We start from the raw sequence: 23,235 nt of genomic DNA, 5'->3' as shown, positions 1-23,235 counted from the left end.
CGCACACACACACAAAGAATCTAGCAATAGTTTATCATAAAAAACTAGACTTCGTGTATTCGTTGATGATGTTAATATGTTATTGAAACGAGTGATGGAGAAGCACTAGTAGAGAACAAGCTGACCTGTTGGGTGACAGGATCAATGTCAAATACTTTTGTAGGGCTGCTCTCCACCCAGCTTTGTTTTTCCTCAAGTGTAAGTGTCTCCATGAGTTCTTGGTTAATACGTATGTCAGGCTCATACATGAAGGTCACAGTAGCAGCTGGAGACCATTTGGCATGGTCCTTTCCAATTCCCTTCCTGGCAATTGCTCGAAGACGCAGCTCTTGCCCACGGCGCAGCTTTACAATTAATATGCCCCTGAAATAAGATATTCATTATTTAAAGCTCACAAGAGAAAACTTAAGGGCAGTGTTCAAACATTTATTATCAAGAGGACCAAGATATGTAAAGAAAAGATGCCACGGAATCCATTAGACCAAAAGTTAACACATATAATAAGGTAGCTTAATTTTATTGTGACAGCACCAGAACATATCAATAGTGCATGCTCTGTGCATGTAGGAGAAGATTTAGTGTTACTAATCCTTTGGACCTTAGTTAATGTACATAGCCATCTAACGTATAGAATAACAAAATAATTAGGCAAACATAGTTGATAAGCAGAGTATGCTTGCATTTAGAAACACATAAAAGATCTTGGTCCCTTATTTATAGTTCTAGCATTAACCGGTCTGGGTAAGACTAATGCTTTCCCCTTGAACTCCCTGCACGTACAGCGCATAACAGAAAAGAAGGCAGATTTGATGAGTTGTAGGGGCGGACCCACTTCCACCGATTTCTTGCAGGAAGGTTCCATCTCCTTCGGCCTCTTCCTCTCCCCGTGTAAGCCGCCGCCACCAACCCCATAGTCCACTTGTATAGTCTACTCTCTGTGGAAGGTGGTTGGTAATTAGGGTTTTATGGGGAAGAGAAATTGTTGTTTGCGAGGTCTTGAGAACTATGTTTTTAAAGCGTCCCTAAGGCGACGCCTAGGCGTCGAAGCGCTCCCCCTCCGCTTTGGAAAATCGACCGCTTTGGGCGCCTAGGCGTCCAAAGCGCCCGCCTAGGCGTCGCCTAGGCGCCAAAGCGCCCCCCCTCCCTAAGGCGGTAAGGCGTCGCCTTAAAAACATAGCTTGAGAAGGTGGATCTACTGCATCATGTAAAGCTTCCTTTGGCTCACAGGATCCTAAAAACACAGGAAATGATTATGAATGCTTGTGTAAACCAGAGGATTGGAAAACATAGGAATTTTGCAGACTTGGAGCTCCTTTGGCTTACAGGATTCTAAATACGCAGGAAAGGAGAAAAAACTCAGGAATTGGATAGGAATACATGTGTAAAACAGAGGATTGGAAAACGTAGGAATTTGCAGACTTCAGCCTCTCAACTGGATTCTAAAGACGCAGAGAAGGAAAAAACACAGGAATTGGATAGGAATACATGTGCAAACAGAGGATTGGAAAACATAGGACTTTTGCAGAGTTAGATGTTTGGTTCACAGGAATCCTAATAAACAGAGTCAGATCAAAGTCAAACCACATGGAAAGGTTTTTTATTTCGTAGGGAGCAGAGTAACCAAGCCCAAGGAATTATCCTATCAATTCTGATAAGCCAAGCCCTTGGCAATAAAGGAAATGAATCTAAATGTAAGGCCTTTCTTTGGCTTCTGAGAAGTTGGACATCTGTTTTATTTCAACAAGATCCCCAAGTAAGGCAATAGTCTCGGATCAGTGTCAGATAGATAGACAGCCAAATGTCATAATCAAACTATTAAGGGGTACAAAGTCTTATCCCCCTCCTAAATATGCCACTGACGGTAAGCCTGGTATACATATAAGTGTAGCCTAGCCGTTTGTAGTGCTTACTCCACATAACATTAGTGTGTACAATTAACATGAAGATCAACTAATAACCAAATACTCAGTTTTACTTCCATTCATGACGTTCCATTATGATGGAATAACAGAAAAGGGGAAAGAAGATTGTAACACAAAAAAAGGCTCTTTTCTTTAAAACTGCTTACAAAGGAAAATGATTTGGTTAACTTATGAAGGAAAGAACATGAGACATACACAGTAGTATTTCCAACATAACAATCTGCATGTGATATGGAAAATTGAATCATTTGCAGTGTTGTCCCACATGATTAGTGTGTATAATTAATATGCAAGATCAACTAATAACCAAAATGCTCAGTACTTCCCTTCATAATGCCCCATTATGATGGAATGAAAGAAGAGGGAAAAGAAGAATATACAAAAAAAGGCACCTTTCTTTTCTTTAGCTAACTGCTTACAGATGAAAATGAATTGGTTAACTTATTGTAGAAGAGAAGGAAAGATACATGTGACATACAGAGTGGTACTTAAACCTGGGGGCGGTTTTCGTAAAACCGGGTGTATTGGTTCAGTTTAATCATGTGGGCTTCTTTGGTTTGGACGCTAATAGGTTGTATCTGCTAACAGTTTGGTTTGGTTCAGTTTCGTGTGAATAATAGGTGGGTGTGGTCAGGTATGGGCTTAAACCATTCAATTTCCAACCAGGCTCAACCCATGATTCCAAACCGGTTCCGAGGTTGGTTCGAACTACGTAGGTCTGCTCGACAACTCGCACTTTCCCCGTTCCTGTAGCCGCCGCCGCCACCTCTCGTCGTCCCGGCGTCCCCGCCCCCCGCGACGCTGAGCCGCAATGCCGCATCCAAGGAGAGTCGTCCAGCGGCGCCGGCGGCGTCAACACCCTCGTGGGAGCAGCTGAAGATCATGCTCAGCTCTCAGAAGCACGACGGCGGTCACACGCATGCACGACCCGCCGCACTGACAACAACGGGCGGCGCCGGCGCATGAGGTGTATCGCTCTGCTCACCACTGCCCTGCTCAACCACTCCATTACAAGCTGTTCACGAAGGCAGAGAGCTGGGAGCAGCACCAGGCCATTTTCCATGAACATAGGAGGCACCATGGTATGGAACTGTTGTTTACCCATTGGCTAAAACCATGGTTTCAGCCATCGGTTCAGTTCAGTTTAGTGAGGACGTGGTTCAGTTTGGTTTGGGTTTAAATAAAATTTAGAGAGGATTAGTTAGGTTCGGTTTGCCCAAATTGATCATGCGGGTTCAGTTAAGGTTAGTTCAGTTCCCCGACCATTCTCAGATTTAGTGGTACTCCCAAGTCCCAATAACACTAGGGTACGAGTAATAATATAACCTCATGGCAAAAGGCGCACACAACTTAGGCTCTACTGTGTAGCATTGTTTTTAAGGCGTCCTGCCTTGGACGCTTAGGCGATAAGGCGCCCTGGCAGCGCCTTACAAATATGCCTGCCTTAGGCGCTTAGGCGTCGCCTAGGCGCTAGAGCGGGTGGTGCTCGCCTTAGGTCGCCTTACCGCCTTAAAAACAATGCTGTGTAGCCATCAAGCTCGTTTGTTTATGTTATTGAAAAGTAAAAGGAAATTGCATGGTAGCTTCTTTTCTGTCTCTTTTACAACCTCTTTTGCTCCCTCCTTTTTCTAAAAGTGATATCAATGTCTAAAGTAAATAATTTCTCTGCACAAAGGATGCACAATAACGACCATGTAGTATGTATATAACCCAGAAAGGTATCTAGACAAGCATAGAATGTGCATATCCAACAAGGATAAACAATTTATAAGTTTCACTGGACACGAATTTTCGGAGGCTTCAACAAAAGCACTGAACATGACAATCGAAACAAGAGGTCAACGTATTTTATGCTACCTGAACTACATACCATGAAAGATCGAGAACCTGATGTTGCAGTACATTTATATCTTCTCAGTGATTTCGACAGAAATACAGAATGTGATATAACAGAGCATCCATGTGTACTAAATGTCTAACTAACAAAGTGTTCAAAGAAGTTTACACAACCAATAAAGCTATTGAACTCTCTACATAAACGATCTATTCAAATGTTAGATTACATGACATTACCAATACTTCCACACAAAGAAAACGTCTAATGGATTAGTATGACAAATTTCCAAATTTCAAGTTAGCGAGAATATGCCATCTTCAGAATTCAGAGATAACAACGTTATTACTAGGAAATGCTGGTTTAGTTCAGATATAGTTGAAGGATACAAAAATAAGTGTTCATTGGAATCAACAATACAAGATTGCTTTGGCTAAATAAATATATGTCTTTGTCTTAATGCTGATCACACTTGAAGATGTTGTACAGAGATACAAATATAGTTTCACTTGAGTCATTGCAATTTTAAGGTAGTGAAAGCATGCGGTAGTGTAAGTGAGGACGACTAGCATTTTGGCATAGATAAAGTAAAATGCTGGCGCTTTGGCCTCCTACCAACTGAACCTATAAGCAACTGTAGCACACGCAGAGCTTTTAATCTGAAACTGAGACCTGGTTGAGCATGATTCAATTACATGCGATGTTAGACTGCTAGTACCAGAATGCTGATTTAAAATACAAGAATGAACACAGAGACAATGTCGTGAAAGTGTAATTGTGACCTTTCGATACAAATTAACCATCAAATTGAAACATTTACAGATATGATGATGAGCATGAGGTACTTCAAATAGTGCAGTGACGAGATTAAACTTTCACTGCACTATTTGAAGTACCTCATGCAATATGGTCTCCGGTAGCATCGAGCTCGTAGACCTCGACGTTGCGGAGACAGAGACAGATAGCTGAATTTAGGAATTCATCATACAGATATGCTGCTAGTAGAATGGCTAACTAGGGTTAGTTGGGTTCTGTGATCAGGCAGAGGTCGTCATTTCATCAATACTTGGGGGTTTAAGAAATACAGTACTAAAGAATAAAGATTAACACAATGGGGCGAACGGAGAGCGCGACTTGCCTGTGATCACCAGCAGCATCGGGCTCGTAGGCGTCGACGTTACCGAGGGCCTGCTGGTACTCCCTTTGCTGGTCGACAGGGCAGACCTTGGGGTCGGTGGAGCGGAGGTCCTTGGTGGAGGTGACCTCGAGCGTCTGGCCGGAGTCGGTGGCGCGGGCGGCGAGGTGGAACTCGACGGAGCAGTACTCGCAGGAGCCGTCTCCGTCACAGGCGTCGCAGTCGCGGGAGAAGCGCATGGACATGGCGGCGGAGGAGGTGAGCGGGATGAGGCCGAGGCGGTGCGCGATGAACTCGTCGTTGAGGACGGAGGAGTTGCTCTCGATCTCGACGAGGTCGATGGCGACGGTGGGGACCTCGGCGATCATGACGCGGCGGAGGGCGTTGGCCATGCTCGCGTCGGTGTCCTTGAGCTCGAACTTGGCGTACTCGTCCTTGAGCTCGCGGATCCGCACGCGCGGGAAGCGCTGGTACGAGACGCCCGCCGCCGAGCGCTCCATTCCGCTTGGCCGCCGGAGATGGGGTGGGTCGCCGCCGCAAGGGTTTTGTTTGGGTCGTGCGGCAGATTTGGGGGAAACGGAGCAAGCGGAGGAGGGGAGTGTGGAGGACGGGGTTTTGTCCGTCTTTGCCCTTGATTTCGCTCACACCCCGTTTGGTGGTCACATTAAGATTCGTGCCGGACCAAATGTGTGCCTCGCGGCATCTCACCGTCCATTTTCTTTTCACCACAGTTTCTTCATCTCTTCTCTACCTAATAATAATAAAAGAGCTATTGCTTATATTCTTCGTCCAAGAAAATACCCCGAAGTTACTATAAATTACTCACTATGTCACCCATAAGTGAGAAAAAGAGTTTCATTCTGGCTCCATCCGTCTCGCCTTTGGTTTGCGACACCCTCATTTATCATAGTTATACCCGCCTAGTCGGAGCCTACGTCTTCCACCCCGTAGACACATGTTCGATCCTTGCTCCCCGCTCCTCTTTCTTTTCTTTTGGCTACACCACCTCATCCTTGGTTAATAAGAAACAACACCCTTACATAACACACTCGTACATATATGTATATGCTCCCTTGACCCGTTTTTTCTCTCTGTTTAACTAGTTTAACTTTTTTTGCAGATTCAAAAATTTCAAAAATATCATAATTTTCAAACCCTAACTTCAATCTAACATATCATATATGAAAAATTCTCAAAAGATGTGTACATTTCAAATATGTTATTATCTTGCATGTTAATTATTTTTAAAATTAGATGATTCCCCACGCGTTGCGGCGGGAAGATTTGCGTATAGTTTTGTAGATATTTTTTACTATGGAATATCGAATCATTGAAGTCTGCAATTTACTTATGTTAAGGAAGATTTAATGATTTAAATTGTACATATTTCTTTAAGGGATGAACTCGACTAATATCCACAGAGATCACCAAAATGATACAATGATGGGTTCCAAACAAAAATTAGTTGGTTAACATTGGAAAAAATGCAACGGAATTTGCATTCATATTTGATCCAAGTGGAAAAGCTTTGTTTGTTCATCATCAATTTTAAATCTAGATAATGGAAGACATGGCACTTGTACATTCCTGGTAGATGAAAATCATAACTCATCTATTTATACAGTTAATTAAAGTGGCATGTCAGATAAAGGAAGGCACAATGAGAGGCAAAATAATTAGTTGAACCTAGTTGGCACCCCAATGGGTAGATCTAAAAAGCCAATGCAACCTCCATCTATTCTACCGGTGGAGTTGAACTGAAACTGAAATTCCATTATTAGATGTAACTAAGGTCAAGTCTTGAAAACTAGGCCAATTCAACAAAGCCCTATGCAATGCTCCAAGTAGTATATGACATAGCATCGTAGGAATAGGATGATAATCTACATCAAATCAAAAGAATAGAGGGACAATAGGAATAGGAGGGATAATCTACATCAAGTTGGAGCATTGTCCCTCTACATCTATTTGTTCCAGTCTGTATTACTGCCATGTCAAATCAATAGACAAGGAAAATAGCTTATTGACCATGTCCGCCGGCGCTAGTGATTTTCCAGCCTGATGTTGGCGGTGTGGCCGGGCGAGGTTGTGGTGTGGCAGCAGTGAGATGCCGCGGGCGTGCGGTGGCGCCATCTAGGCGCGGCAGCAGGGTAGGGCGAAGTTGTGGCGGGGCAGCAGGGAGGCGTCGTGGGCATGCTGCGGCGCCGTCGTGGCCGAGTGAAGCTGAAGCGGGGAAACATGGAGGAGTTGCGGGCGTGCGCAGGACACATCCAGGCGTGTCATCGTGGCCAGACGAAGCTGAAGTGGGGGCACCAAGGAGGCATTGCAGGCATACGGCAGCGTCGTTTAGGTGAGACCTCAAGCTCCATCATGGCGTGGTGATGAGATTACCCATATGGGAGCTCGATTTGGGCACTAGCGGCTTGATTAAGAATAAGAAAATGTGATGTGTAGATCAAACAACCCTCCTAGATGCATCTGGCCTTTTAACTACCTCTTCTGCCAGAAAATGGAAGAGAACGAATATTCATACATGTACAGAACCACCGCTTGTCGCCGCCGCTAGGATGCCTACAAACGTTGTAGATCTTCGTCGTCTTGCTCCCTTCACGACCACAGACTCCTCTCGCCTACCAACAGGAAGGACTCATCCGCTTCGCTCCTTGCAAAAATTGAGGGCGACTCGTTATCTTCAAAATCATCTCGCAATTGGGATGGGAATTCTGGAGGAGAAGCCAATAAAAGTATGAGACGCCTCGTGGTGCTGGTGCGTGGTGATAGTGGACGCTGAGATCTATTGAATAAAAAGAGGGAGAGGCGGAGGCAAGATGAGTACGTATCGTTGAGGGAGTTTCGAACTAGGGGGTGTCCGGATAGTCGAATTATCATCATCTTCTGGACTCCAAGACTATGAAGATACAAGATTGAAGACTTCGTCCCGTGTCCGGATGGGACTTTCGTTGGCGTGGAAGGCAAGCTTGACGATACGGATATGTAAATTTCCTACCTTTGTAACCGACTCAGTGTAACCCTAGCCCCCTCCGGTGTCTATATAAACTGGATGGCTTTAGTTCATAGAAAAAAGGACAATCATACCATAGGCTAGCTTCTAGGGTTTAGCCTCCTTGATCTCGTGGTGGATCCACTCTTGTAACACACATCATCAATATTAATCAAGCAGGACGTAGGGTTTTACCTCCATCAAGAGGGCCCGAACCTGGGTAAAACATCGTGTTTCTTGTCTCCTGTTACCATCCGCCTAGACGCACAGTTCGGGACCCCCTACCCGAGATCCGCCGGTTTTGACACCGACATTGGTGCTTTCATTGAGAGTTCCTCTGTGTCATCACCGATAGGCTCGATGGCTTCTTCAATCATCATCAACGAGGCAGTCCAGGGTGAGACCTTCCTCCCCGGACAAATCTTCGTATTCGGCGGCTTTGCACTGCGGGCCAATTCGCTTGGCCAACTGGAGCAGATCGAAAGCTACGCCCCTGGCCGTCAGGTCAGATTTGGAAGTTTGAACTTCACGACTGACATCCGCGGGGACTTGATCCTCGATGGATTCGAGCCACAGCCGAGCGTGCCGCACTGTCACAGCGAGCGTGATTTAGCTCTGTAGCCGGACAGTACCCTGGAGGCCGCACTCGAAACCGCTCCGATCTTCAATCCGGAGCCGGCTGCATAGATCGAGGACGGATGCCTAGACATCGCCTCGGGGGCTGCAACCTCTATGGCGATAGAGCCGAATACTGACTTTGTCCCTCATAAAGCTCGTGACTCCGAGGTGCCGGACTCCTCGCCGGACTCCGAACCCCCCGCGCCCTCCCCGATCGAATCTGATTGGGCGCCGATCATGGAATTCACCGCAGCGGACATCTTTCAACACTCACCTTTCGGCGACATCTTGAGTTCGCTAAAGTATCTCTTGTTATCAGGAGAGCCCTGGTCGGACTGCGGTCAGGAATGTTGGGATGCGGACGACGAAGAAATTCAAAGCCCACCCACCACCCACTTGGTAGCCGTTGTCGACGATCTAACCGACATGCTAGACGACGACTCCGAAGACATCGACGGTATGGACGACGATGCCGGAGACGACCAAGAACCAGTGCCCCAGCTCACAACGTATACATGGTGGATACACCAAAAGGAAGCGACAATGAGGAAAAACGGGACGTGGCGAAGGACAACTCCCCCAACAAACAAACAAAGCGGCGACGCAAGCACCGCCCGAAGACCGGCATCGACAAAAACGGCACCCATACGGACCCGGCCCTAGAGCAGGTCGAAGCAGTGGACGACGCACATGTCAACAAGCAGCCAGCCGGACATGAACTGGACAAGCAACCCATCCCCGGCGAAGATGATCTCACATCACCAGAGCATATGAATCTTCATAAAAGGCTCGTCGCCACTGCAAGAAGTTTGAAGAAGCAAAAGCGGAAGCTTAAAATAGCGGAGGATGCACTCAGAATGAGATGGAGCAAAGTACTCAACATCGCATATCAATATGGCACTAGTCACCAGACAAAGAGCTACCCGAAGCGCAAGCTGTTGCCCGAATTTGACGAGGAGGCCTTAGAGCCCCCGCAATCAAAAAAGAAAGAAGCCGCCTGGCCGGATAGACGACCAGATGACAGGCCAAGAGCAACAAGGGGCGCCGCACACAAGCCGGCACACGATCAGCATAAAGATCCTCGGAAAAAGGATAACCCGGCCAGGTCTATCTATGGGCCAAAAAAGAAGACTCCAGGAAGTAACACAACCAGCCGAGCATTTGAAGACAACGGGACACCCAAATACAGGGGCGCCGCACACCCACTATGTTTTACCGACGAGGTACTGGAACATGGATTTCCAGCGGGATTCAAACCTGTAAACATAAAGGCATACGACGGAACAACAGACCCCGGCGTCTGGATTGAGGATTATATCCTACACATACATATGGCAAGAGGAGACGATCTCCATGCCATAAAATACCTACCCCTCAAGCTCAAAGGGCCAGCTCGGCATTGGCTTAAAAGCCTCCCAGAAAATACGATTGGAAGTTGGGAAGAGCTTGAGGATGCGTTTCGAGCAAATTTTCAGGGGACTTATGTCCAGCCTCCGGATGCAAACGATTTAAGTCACATAACTCAACAGCCCGGAGAGTCAGCACGCAAATTCTGGAACAGGTTCCTCACTAAAAAGAACCAAATAGTCGACTGTCCGGACGCTGAAGCCTTAGCAGCCTTTAAACACAACGTCCAAGACGAATGGCTCGCCAGACACCTCGGCCAGGAAAAACCAAGAACAATGGCCGCACTAACAAGCCTCATGACACGCTTTTACGCAGGGGAAGACAGCTAGCTGGCTAGATGCAGCACCAGCGACCCGAGTACATCCGAAATCAGGGATGGAAATGGGAAATCACGACGCAGAAAAGATCAGCACCGGAATAACGAAAATGGCCCAAATAGTATGGCGGTCAACGCCGGATTCAAAAGCTCTCGGCCGAACAACAAAACACTGCCCTTAAAGGATAACGGTGATGAGCTATCCAACCTAAACAAGATTCTGGATAGACTATGTCAAATACATGGTACCTCCGGGAAGCCTGCAAACCATACCCACAGAGATTGTTGGGTCTTTAAGCAGTCCGGCCGACTTAACGCCGAACACAAGGGGCTCGACACACCAAGTGAAAGTGACGAAACCCAAAAGCAACACTCCGGGAAACAAAAGACTTTCCCACTAGAAGTCAAAACAGTGAACTCACTTCATGTGATAACACACAGTGCAGCACCTGCCATACCAGGACACCGTCTGCATAATGGGGATAGAACCTACCAAAATTCGCTATAGTAGCACTTCCTTCAAAGGAGTGACGCCAGGCCTTTTTTAGCCAATTATACAGGCTTTGTACCACTAGAGGTTGTGTTCGGTTCATCCGACAACCCCCGTCGCGAAAAGCTCACTCCCCATCGCCCCATTTAGCAGTAGCCCTTAAGCACTACTGGGGCGTACAACTTTCGCCTGCTTTAATGCAATACCACATTACGCGTCTCTTACACTTAAAAATGCCCGGTCCACGTGGCATAATCTCAAAACTCCAGGTGTCTCTCGACCATGGAGAATGTGCGGCTGCCTCGACAGCCACACATTAATCCGACCTTGCAGGTCAAAGCCCCTAAAAACAGGTCATTTAGACCTCGGACATGGTTAGACGAGTCCGTCGTAACTTAACAAGGGGCTTCCCAGCCGCATACCCCTTTTTTTAGGGGGGCGCGCGCATAAATGATGAAAGCCAATAAAGCTCAACTTTCTTCATCTTCCAAATTATACTTTATTTTAATACAATTTTTGCATGATATTTCTTAGAAACTAAGTCCTTCTCTTTTACAGATGAAGCACGTGCTACACCCGTCCAGGATACAGCACAACGGAGACACAGACGCAGACGTGCAGTAGGGACCCGTTGCAAGGATTCTTTTCAGATTAAGACCCTGCGTAAACCTTTCTTACTGTCTCTTGTTGATACACATCCCCCGGTTTCCTACTAGAGCCGAGGAGGAGGCTGGCGTTTTGGCATCGGCCGCGTCAGAAGTTCCCGCCTGTACCTGGACACTAGGGGCTTAGGGCTTTGTTCTGCCCGATATCATAAAGACCGAACACCTCAGGGAGTGTTCGGCGTCTCGAGTTAGGCCTTATATGCATCAGCTCCGAATCATGTCTTTGGTCAAATGTTGGGTTTGCCCGGCTCCTGTGTTTTGCTGCCTTACGTTCCGTATCATCGGCTAACGCGGCACCAGGAGAACTACTGCGATTGTGCCCCGGTTCGGCCGGGAGAGCACCTCAGTAGAGAAAGCCGAAAACTGACTGTCATGATATAGCGAGAGACTGGTCAACCACTCGATCGACCATTGGAATGTTTAGAATTCCTCCGCTTTGACGAAGGACCGCTTCCCGGTCAGGCACATACGCGCCCCGAGTTCGGAGTAGCGCAGTGCCATCAGGGGCTATATAGTAGCCCCACATTCGAGCTCCTATGGCTAAGTGAAAGTGATAAAGCATTATAGTCCGGTTGCCTAGTTTGCCATGCTATCACCTCCTTAAAAGGACCAAGACGTTGGATTAAGTGTGAAAAAGCATTTTTCTTTTTGCAAACACCCCCGCACCATGTGCGTGGGGGCTGAAGCCAAAGACTGCCATCTTTCAGATTATACATACATATACGGCCGCACAGGAGATAGTTCAATACTTGAACACACAAGTATAAAAAGTCATTGCATTATAAACATGATCTTAGAAATCATACATGTCATTCAAACATAACATCTTTCGAGCACTGCGACTCTATTATACGAGCGCCCTGCAGGACTTCCTCAAAGTAATGCTCGGTGGGGAATCGACTTTTGTCCGAACCCCGGGATGCAATAGCGGTGGCATCCATCTCCGCACAGTATGTTTTACCACGGGCGAGAGCCATCCGTGCACCTTCTATGCATGCCGACCGCTTCATCGCCTTAATATGCGACACTGACCCAAGGAATTGCTGCAACAAGCCAAAATAACTCTTCGGCTTGGGCCTTTTCGGCCACAGATGAGCGACCACATTCGTCATGGCTAGTCCGGACAATCTATTCAGCTCAGCCCGCTCAACTAGCCGATCACTCAATGGAAATGGATGCTCTGGACTATGGAATTGAGACCAGAAAAGCTCTTCCATTTCATGATCCTCCTGGCTTCGAAAGTGTACGACTGCGTCCGCCGCACTCGCCGCCAAATCCAAATAAGGATCCTCCGCACCGTACAATCGGCCCAGCTGAGCATACTTCGGATCCGTGAACTTCCTACGCAGCATAAAGGGCTTTCCAGCCACAATGTCTCCGACCTGACGCAGTTCCTCCTTCATAGCCCGCATCGCACTATGGGCATCCTTGGCTTCGGCAACGGCCTTCTTCAGGTCCTCTTGCTTCGCTCGGCGTTCTCCTTCAAGAACCTCCAGGCGGTCGGTAGCAACTTTTAATTTCATGGCCATTCCGGCCATCTCCTCCCTGCTTCGGCAGTGAGCAGCCTTCTCGGCTTCTAGCTCTTCCGCTGCCTTCAAGGCAGCCGCCTCGCTTTTTCTGGCTTGCTCCTTGGCCCGAGCAAGTTCTGCTCGAAGGTCTCCACAGCAGCAGCACCATCTGCATCAAGCATACAACTTGTAAGGAATGGGCATCAGCTCCCTTACTAAGTGACCGCGGAGCAACCACATACCTTGTGACTCATCAAGTCGTTTATTAACCAGCGAGATGTCCGCATCTGTAGCGTCGAGTTGCTTCTTCAGCTTGGCGAATCCATCAGACCGGCTGGCCATCGAACGTTCTGCCACCTGCATAGGAAAGGCGACAGTTAATAACTGAGATTATGATCCTAGGCACGCTGTCGTTTTCGACAGCATACCAAGTCTCAGGGGCTACTATCTATACAGGGCGCACTTTATGTGCAAAACTATCAACAGGTATGTCATTTTTTGCGTACCTCAAATCCCATCAGTAAACTTCCGACGGCCTCGTACAACCCGCTTTCGGCGGACGAGATCCTCTCAATCACATTACCCATTAAATGTGCGGTGATCTTCTGAGATGGATGCCCTCTTAAGCAAATCCTGTAGCTCCACCGGCCGTACTCCAATGGGTGCCGAACTCTCCGGCCCCGCCGGACTCGGGGAGACCCTCCGCGACGACACCTCAGGGTCGTCCGCCCCGCGCGATGGGGCGGCAGATGGAGGCGTTTCGCTCTCCATCATTTCCGGACGAAGGTCTCCCAAAGATGAGCTGTGCTGAGATGGGCTGAGATCCAAACTACAAGGTGAAGACTTCGGTTACCCTTAGAAATTAAACAGGGATGTCCACTATTACAAAATTACCCCTTTTACTTACGGCTCGCTAGAGGGCTGATTCCTCCGAGGAGACAGTTCGGCTGGGGCTCTGCCCGGCCCAGGACCTTCCAATACAGATTTCTTTCCCCGCTTTGAGGCCTTGGCCCCCGGGTCTTCGGAAGCGGTCCTCTTCTCCCCCTGGAAGGAGGAACTCTCGATTCCTCCTTTACTAAAAGCCTCCGTGGCAGAGGTGGTAGATCCCCTGTGCCCTTCCTCGCCCTCCTCCGAAGGTGCAACCTCTAACATTTTGATTAACACGGGATCCTGCGTGGTCTTAGGGAGGGGGGCCGGACACCGTATCAGTTTTGCTTATGCTATCCACTCCTGTCCAAGGGATAGCTGGTTAAAAGGCGAACCCACAGTAAATAAATGGACAACGTGTCCGGACACGGGGCTACTTACTTGAGAATCCGGGTGATTGCAGCTTAGGCCAGCATCCTCGGTCAATTCCAGACGCGTCTCTTGCGATCCGAAGAACAGTTTCTACATCTCCACGGGTGTCAAACCCATGAAGTGTTGAAGAGCTCGTGGCCCCTACAGATTAAATTCCCAAAGGCGGAGGGGGCGACGTTTGCAGGGCAGTAGGCGCCGGATCAACATAACCTGTACCGCTGCGACCAGATCGATCTCCCTTTCTTGGAGGCCTCGAATCCGGTCCTGCAACAGGGGTACGTCTTTGGACGGCCCCCAGTCACGCCCCTTGTTGACCCATGACGTCAGCTGCTGTGGAGGGCCCGAGCGAAAGACGGGCGGCGGCCTCTGCCTGCTGCCCCTGGGAGTGGTGATATAGAACCACTCCTGTTGCCACAAGCCGAACTCCTCCTGAAAAGAGCCCTTGGGTCATGGAGCTTCGGCCCTCTTGCTTATAACCGCCCTGCCGCACTCTGCCTGACGCCCCTCAATCATCTTCGGCTCCACGTTGAAGGTTTTGAGCCACAAGCCGAAGTGAGGGGTAGTGCGAAGGAAGGCTTCGTAGACGACAATAAAGGATGAGATGTGGAGGATGGACTCCAGAGCCAAGTCGTGGAATTCCAGCCCATAGTAAAACATGAGCCCCCTCACGAAGGGATCCGTCGGGAAGCCTAAACCCCGACGAAGGTGAGACACGAACACGACGCTCTCGCCAGGCTCGGGAGTTGGGATAACTTGCCCTCGGGCAGGCAGCCTATGTGAAATCTCATAGGTTAAGTACCTGGCATCTCTCAGCTTTAGCACGTCCTCCTCCATGACGGAGGAGGGCATCCACCGGCCTCGTAGGTCAGGACCGGACATTGTCGAAGATCGAAGGTACCCGAATTTGGAGCCCTGGGTGTTGGAACTCGGGGAGAGGGGCGGATTCGATAGAGGATTGAATAAAAAGAACGGGCCTTGGTCTCATTATAAAGAGGAAGAATACCAAGAGCCGTCCTCGTGACCGTTTGGAACCCGCCTTCGATGGAGGGGGCGTGGCAACGGGCGCGGTTGGGTTACCCACGTCCGTATTGATGGGAATCCCGGAATAAGGGGAACACGATCTCTGCTTCGGCAAGACGTGCCAAGGAAACCGCTTCACTAAACGCGCTGAGGTGGAACAATAAAAACAATTTGAGTAAAGGCTTGGTAGTGGTGCGACGTCACGCCACAGAATACGTCAGCAGATTGATCTTGTGTAATATTATTCTCTCTATGGTGGTATGTGGAATTTATTTTTGCAGAGCCGGACACTATCCTGGTGTTCACAATCTTCTATAAATTATTCGGAGGAGGAACCCGCCTTGCAATGCCGAAGACAATATGCGCACCAGACTCGTCGTCATTGAAGCCTGGTTCAGGGGCTACTGAGGGAGTTCCGGACTAGGGGGTGTCCGGATAGCCGAACTATCATCATCGGCCGGACTCCAAGACTATGAAGATACAAGATTGAAGACTTCGTCCCGTGTCCGGATGGGACTTTCGTTGGCGTGGAAGGCAAGCTTGGCGATATGGATATGTAGATTTCCTACCTTTGTAACCGACTCTGTGTAACCCTAGCCCCCTCCGGTGTCTATATAAACCGGATGGCTTTAGTCCATAGAAAAAAGGATAATCATACTATAGGCTAGCTTCTAGGGTTTAGCCTCCTTGATCTCGTGGTAGATCCACTCTTGTAACACACATCATCAATATTAATCAAGCAGGATGTAGGGTTTTACCTCCATCAAGAGGGCCCGAACCTGGGTAAAACATCGTGTCCCTTGTCTCCTGTTACCATCCGCCTAGACGCACAGTTCGGGACCCCCTACCCGAGATCCGCCGGTTTTGACACCGACAACCGTGGTGACTATTGGAGGAAGCCGAAGGGAAATAGTCATACTAAAACAAAGGAAACTGAACAAACCGTGTAGACATGTAGTCCAGCGTGAAAACTGTGTTGGACGCAACAAACATGATTTGTGGATGACGTGGCCTCATGAAGCCAATAAAATCAGGTAACGCAGACAGGTGGCTGACCCGCTAATGTGGATAGGCTGCATGTAAAGAGAAATACCATAAGGGGGTGAACTATTTAGGTATTGTAGATTACGTTTAGGATGCATTAGAGTTTGATGCTCTCACAAAAGCTATTATTTGCTACATGTAAGTGCATCTAGTGCACCCCTAGTTGGTTTTGGAGTATTGACGACAAACCTGGTTGAGGGACTAATGTGTTTGTGAGAATTGCAGGATAATATAGGTAGTAGTCCCCCATTGATTCGGTTTACCTATCGGAGATGAGCCCTAAAAATGTGTGAAGACATTGAAGACAATGGTGGTCTGTGAAGCTAATCACGTTGAAGACTATGACATGAGAAGACAATGTCTGAAGACTATGGAGCACGAAGACTTAGCTGTTTCGTTGTTTCTTTTCTTCTTTGTTGAGTCATAGGAACCACCGCACTGTTAAGTGGGGTCCAAGTGAACAAAGTCAGAGTGACTAAAGTGATGCTCAACCAAATCCTATGTCTTCAAGCGAAGACAATGAGAGCAAATCTTATCCAGAGTCAGATGAGTCAGCTTTACTTGTAGCCCAAATCAAGCTGCCGCGTGTGTTTGAAATCTGACCGTTGTGACATGTGTCAGTTCCTTAGTGACCCAGGGTCATTTCAGATAAATCAGGTCGGTTTGCCCAGTGGCTATAAATAACCCACCCCCTACACCATAAATTGGCGGCTGCTCAAAGTTAGATACGGCTTTTGTCATTTGAGAGCAACCCACCTCCGAAGCTTTTGAGAGAGAATCCTTGCGAGGAAAAGGTCCAAACCACCCAGAGCCCAAAGAGTGTTTGGCATCACTTAAGTCTTTCTGTCCGCGTGATCTGAAGACTTATTTCACTTGAGGACAGTGAATCCTCCAACCGATTAGGCGTCATGTTCTGAGCATCCAAGAGTCATTGTGGATTGCCGGTGAACGAAGTCTGTGAAGGTTTGAGAGTCTACCTTGAAGACTTACTAGAGTGATTGGGCGGGGACTGAGAGTCCTTAGCTCAAGGTGAATAAGGTGAAGACGCGGTCTTCTGAGTTGAATCTCAGCCTCCCTAACCAGACGTACAGTTGTCACAGCACCTGGAACTGGTCGAACAAACCCCTGCCCTTCTGAAGTCACTGGTTCTATTTCTCATTTCTCTTTACTTACAGTTTGTCTTCGTGAAGTCATTGTCTGCTTGCATAATCTGTTTGACTTCACTGTGTGACTACTTGTCTTGATTGGCTTCATACTATCTTCCACCCTGATCTTTACTACCTAGCTGCTAATAGTCTTCGTGCTTTCACTTCATTGAATAGTTGACTATGGCTTGTCTAGTGTAGTCTACCTTCCGCTGCATTCGAATAGTGTTGTTTTCTACTGTTTGTCTTCGAAACTGCCATGTTTTGAAGACTTTCATAAAAATCGCCTATTCACCCCCCTCTAGTCGATAACTAACCCTTTCAACTGGTATCAGAGCAAGGTACTCCCTTGTTCTGTGTGATTCGGTTTAACCACCTGGAGTTTTAGCTATGTCGACTGCAGGGATAATCAAGGTCTCCGCTGCGTGCCCCATCTTTGATGGCACTGAATATCCCTACTGGAAGAATAGGATGCGCATGCATCTAGAAGCCATTCATGTCGATCTGTGGTATGTCGTCAAGAATGGCGTTCCCAAGACTGGTGAAGGTGTCACCCCTGCTGATGTCAAGAAGTTCATTCAACTGGACTCTACAGCCAAGAACATCATCTGTGGTCATCTGACCAAAGGGCAGTATGGCCGTGTGAGCGCTCTGGAAACGTCGAAGCTAGCCTGGGACTGGCTCTTCAAGGTCAATGAAGGCATCTCAACTCAGCGTGATCAACGAATCAGTACTCTTCGCAACCTCTTCAATCGCTTCAAAAGACACGGCAATGAGAACATCCAGCTCACATTTGATCATCTCACTGATATCACAAATGAGCTCCGTGTACTCGATACAACTGACATTACGAAGCATGAAATAGTGAAGACACTACTGCGATCTCTTGACAGCTCATTTGACACCTTAGCCCTGATGATACAAGAACGTCCTGACTTCAAGACACTCGATCCATCGGACATACTTGAGAGGCTCAACACACATGAGTACCAGCTATCTGAGAAACGAGATATCTATGGCCCCAACTATGGTTGAACTCGCGCTTTGAAGGCAAAGGCAGCCGTTTCCTCATCTGGAGAAGAATCTGACTGCAGTTCTGGTGATCCTGAAGACATTGGAAAGGAGCTTGCTATGCTTGTGAAGAAGTTCCAGAAATTCGCTAGGAAGAAAAGCTTCAGAAAGTCTTCATGATCCAGCTCAAGGGATGATGAAGCTTCCACCCATTACAGCAAGAAAAGAACCTGTCACAAGTGCAAGAAACCTGGCCACTACATCTCTGAATGTCCACAGTGGGACAATGAGAAGAAGAAGAAGAAGAGCAAAGAATATGATTCTGATGACAAGAAGAAGAAGAAATCCTCAAAGTCTTCTTCCAAATCTTCCTCCAAGTCTTCATCACACAAGAAGAGCTCATCAGGCAAGGCACATGCTTTTGTTGGCAAGGAAATGGATTCAGAGGAGGAGTCTGCTTCTGAGGAGGCGGTGGTGGAGTCTGAGGAGGAGTCCGACTCTGGTGTCGCAAGTCTGGCTCTAGCTACAACTTACGTTGCCAAGTCCATCTTCAACATTGAAGACAATGGCTCCGTCACCAACGCTGATGACGAGAATGACTCGACTCCCACCTTCTGCTTCATGGCACGTGGTGCCAAGGTAAACTCTCGTGATGATTACTTTCAAACATCAAGTGAAGATGACTCTGATGGTGAATCCAAACCTAGCTACAAAAAACTTGCTAAAATTGCAACTGAACAACAGAAAGCTATGGAACATATTAAAAAACTGTTAGACAAAAGCGATAACCTGTTGGACGTGGAAATGACTAAGACTCAGTCCTTAATTGAAGACATAAAAAATCTTCATGTTAAATACCAAGAACTTGAAGGTCGACATGAAACGCTCTCAACATCTCATGAAAAGCTCTCCTATGATTATCTTCAAAGGAAGCAGGAACTTGATAAATTGAGATCGGATCATGAAGATCTTCAAAAGGAAAACGAGTCACTCCGTGCTCAACAGATTAGTTCTGCCTAGGAAGGATTTGAACCACCATGTATAAAATGCATTGAGCGAGATAACGTTGCCTCTGTTGCTGAATGTTCCACTGCTACTACTGTTGAGATATCTTCAACTGTTGATGTGGTAACTAACCCCTCTGTTGAGGATACCACTACTATTGCTGATGAGAATGCCAGCTTGAAGACATTGCTTGAGACAGGGATGTACAAAAGCCTCAAAGGGCATCAGACATTATGTGATGTCCTCAAAAAGCAGATTCTGAACCGAAACCCTAGAAAAGAGGGTGTTGGGTTTGAGAGAAAAATGAATGTTGATGGGTCGTACTGGAAGCCTGAGCAGTACCCCAAAACCACCTGGGTTGCTGCAAAGGATCCTTCAGTGGATCCATCCACCTTATCTGGCTTCACTTGTGCTAACCCTATTATCATTGATGAATCCTTTGATGCAAACTATAAATTGTTTAAGAATTAGAATGGCGAAGTGTTTGCCAGGTATATTGGTATTAACTGCAGGAATGGGCCACCTATGAAGAAGATATGGGTACCAAAAGTTGTCTTAAGAATCTTCCCGTGAATGTCATCATGACACCACCTGTGAAGAAGACAAACCCCATACCAAAGGCTTCATATGTTCCAAAAGCTTCATACAGACCGAGGACTCATCTGAGTCACCCTAACGTCAATGTTTTACAGGAAAATCATACTCAAACCCGTGACTATGAGCGTGTTTCATTAAACCGCTATGTTCATAGAACCAAGAACTTTTCTGCTTATTCATATGAGTATTATTCACCCCCTGCAAGGCTATTTACTAGGGCTCTGAAGCCAAAGTTCTCAGATGCTGCACTTAGACTCATTGCTTCTAAGCCACCCCTGAACATGTGGGTGGTTAAGAAAACTTAACTCTCTTTTGCAGGGAAAGGTCTCCAGCCGGAAATCAAAGGTGTCCAAAGCTAATGTTGGAGACCTTTAAAATCTTGTAGGGCGCAAGATAAAATGCCCAAATGGTCTTACTATGTATTTCACTCCAGATTTCCTTGACACTCATCCAATTTATCCTAACCAAGACCTGAATTTTCATGTTCCACTTGTTCGTCAAATGTTTCTGCTTCACAACTCGCTTGGTGAAGCCTATCCCCCAAACTGCACTGTAGGCTACGACACCTCGAGCTTCAGAATGGATTATGGACAGTGGATGCACTAATCACATGACTGGTGATCAAAGTCTTTGATGGATTCAACACTATGTCCATCAGATAAGAGCCACATCACATTTGCCGACACTGGTAAAAGCAAGGTATTGGGTCTAGGTAGAGTTGCAATATCAAGGGATCAGCACATGGATAAAGTGATGCTCGTTGAATCCCTTGGTTTCAACTTAATGTCTGTCTCAATGCTTTGTGACTTAAACATGATTGTGCTATTTGGATAATATCGTTGCCTTGTATTGATGGAATCTGACAAGTCTCTAGTCTTTGAAGGATATCGAAAAGATGATCTGTATGGACCACAGATGGCCATATGTCTTCTAGCAAAAGCTTCAGAATGCTGGCTTTGGTATTGAAGGCTAGGGCATGCTGGCATGAGGAACTTTCACACTCTCGCGAAGAAGAAGCATGTTGTGGGCATCGAAGGCGTCAAGTTCAAGAAGGATCATCTGTGCGGCGCCTGCGAAGCCGGAAAGATGACAAGAGCCAAGCATTCCTCGAAGACAATCATGACTACGTCTCAACCCTTCGAGCTGCTGCACATGGACTTATTTGGCCCTATTCACTACTCTACTCTCAATGCTACTGCTTGCCTCTATGGTTTCGTCATTGTTGATGATTATTCTTGATATACTTGGGTGCATGTAATCCTCTACAAGACAGAAGTGCAGGATGTCTTCAGACGCTTTGCCAACCGTGCCATGACGAACTATGGCGTCAAGATCAAGCACATCAGAAGCGACAAGGACACTGAGTTCAAGAACACCGGCCTCGACCTGTACTTGGATACTATGGGTATCACTCGTGGGTTCTCTGCTCCTTACACACCTCAGCAGAATGGCATAGCGGAGCGCAAGAACAGAACTCTTATTGAGATGGCCCGAACGATGCTTGATGAGTACAAGACTCCACGGAAGTTCTAGCCTGAAGCCATTGACACTGCATGCCACGTCATCAACCGTGTTTATCTTCACAAGCTTTTGAAGAAAACCTCCTATGAGCTCCTAACTAGTAAGAAGCCAAACGTAAGTTACCTCAGAGTATTTGGTGCTAAGTGCTGGATCAAGGATCCACATCACACTTCCAAATTTGCACCGAAAGCACATGAAGGTTTTATGCTTGGTTACAGAAAGGATTCACACTCCTACAGAGTCTTCAACCTCTTTCACTATAAAGTGGTTGAAACTATGGATGTGCGGTTCGATGAGACTAATGGCTCGCAAAGAGATCACCTGCCAAATGTGCTAGATGAATTATCCCCTAGCAAGTCAATCAAGCAAATGGGAACTGGAGAAATCATACCCTCTGAGAATCAGACTGAAGAAGAACTGATCGTTTCTGCATCCACTCAACCTGAAGACAATGCTCAACCTGAAGACAATGCTCAACCTGAAGACAATTCCCCAAATGATGACATTGATCGGAATGAACAAAATCTTCGTCCTGCCCATCCTCGTGTTGCAAATGAAGTACAGATTGAGAAGATGATCGATAGCCTCAATGCACCTGGTCCACTCACTCATTCAATAGCTACACAAAGAGCAACACAACTTACCAATTTCTATGGACATTTTGCATTCGTCTCAATCTCAGAACCCAAGAAAGTCACCGAAGCCTTCATGGAACCTGAATGGATTCAAGCTATGCAAGAAGCTTCAACAATTTGAGCTGAATAATGTGTGGGAACTGGTCAAGCGTCCTGATCCTCGGAAGCACAATATCATTGGCACCAAATGGATATATCGCAACAAGCAAGATGAGCATGGTCAAGTGGTCAGAAACAAAGCTCATCTCATTGCACAAGGTTACACCCAAGTGGAAGGAATTGACTTTGATGAAACATTTGCTCCCGTGGCAAGGCTTGAAGCCATTCGCATACTGCTTGCCTATGCAAATCATCACAACATCCTTCTGTATCAAATGGATGTGAAGAGTGCTTTTCTCAATGGAAAGATAGAAGAAGAAGTATATGTTGCACAACCTCTTGGCTTTGAAGATCCAAAATATCCTGATATGGTATACAAGCTCAACAAGGCACTGCATGGCCTCAAACAAGCCCCTCATGCTTGGTATGACACGCTCAAAGACTTCCTAAAGAGCAAAGGCTTCAAACCTGGTTCACTAGATCCTACTCTCTTCACGAAGACATATGATGGTGAACTATTTGTGTGCCAAATCTATGTGGATGACATTATCTTTGGCTGCACCGACAAGAAATACAGTGATGAGTTTGGTCACATGATGCAAGAGCAATATCAGATGTCCATGATGGGTGAACTGAAGTTCTTTTTGGGTCTCCAAATCCGTCAGCAACGCAACGACATCTTCATCTCTCAAGAAAAATATCTCAAAGATTGCCTGAAGAAATTTGGAATGCAAGACTGCAAATGATACACGACGCCAATGCCAACCAAAAGTCATCTGGGTCCTGACGCCAATGGTAAAGAGTTCGATCAAAAGGTATATTGCTCCATGATTGGTTCTTTGCTTTATTTATGTGCATCTAGGCCAGATATAATGCTTAGTGTTTGCATGTGTGCCCGATTCCAAGCGGCACCAAAGGAATCGCATCACTTAGCTGTGAAGCGAATTCTTTGATATTTGGCTT

The 23,235-nt window shown here is 46.9% G+C and overlaps 1 protein-coding gene across 1 annotated transcript in view; it reads right to left on the bottom strand.

Moving 5' to 3' along the window:
• LOC123111478 (DNA-directed RNA polymerases II, IV and V subunit 3) overlaps positions 1-5,496 on the bottom strand; it is an 8,896-nt gene extending 3,400 nt beyond the window's left edge. Inside the window, exons 1-2 of the mRNA XM_044532278.1 lie at positions 4,895-5,496; positions 126-363 (exon numbers count right to left, since the gene is read on the bottom strand). Of these exons, the coding sequence (XP_044388213.1) occupies positions 126-363; positions 4,895-5,391 (735 nt within the window). The 5' untranslated portion in view covers positions 5,392-5,496. The remainder of the gene's footprint in view (positions 1-125; positions 364-4,894) is intronic.
• Between the last annotated feature and the right edge of the window lie 17,739 nt (positions 5,497-23,235).

This window comes from Triticum aestivum, chromosome 5B (genome assembly GCF_018294505.1).
Source record: "Triticum aestivum cultivar Chinese Spring chromosome 5B, IWGSC CS RefSeq v2.1, whole genome shotgun sequence".
Taxonomy (NCBI): domain Eukaryota; kingdom Viridiplantae; phylum Streptophyta; class Magnoliopsida; order Poales; family Poaceae; genus Triticum; species Triticum aestivum.
The sequence above is the reverse complement of the archived record's forward strand: the minus strand, read 5'-3'. Positions and strand labels throughout refer to the sequence as shown.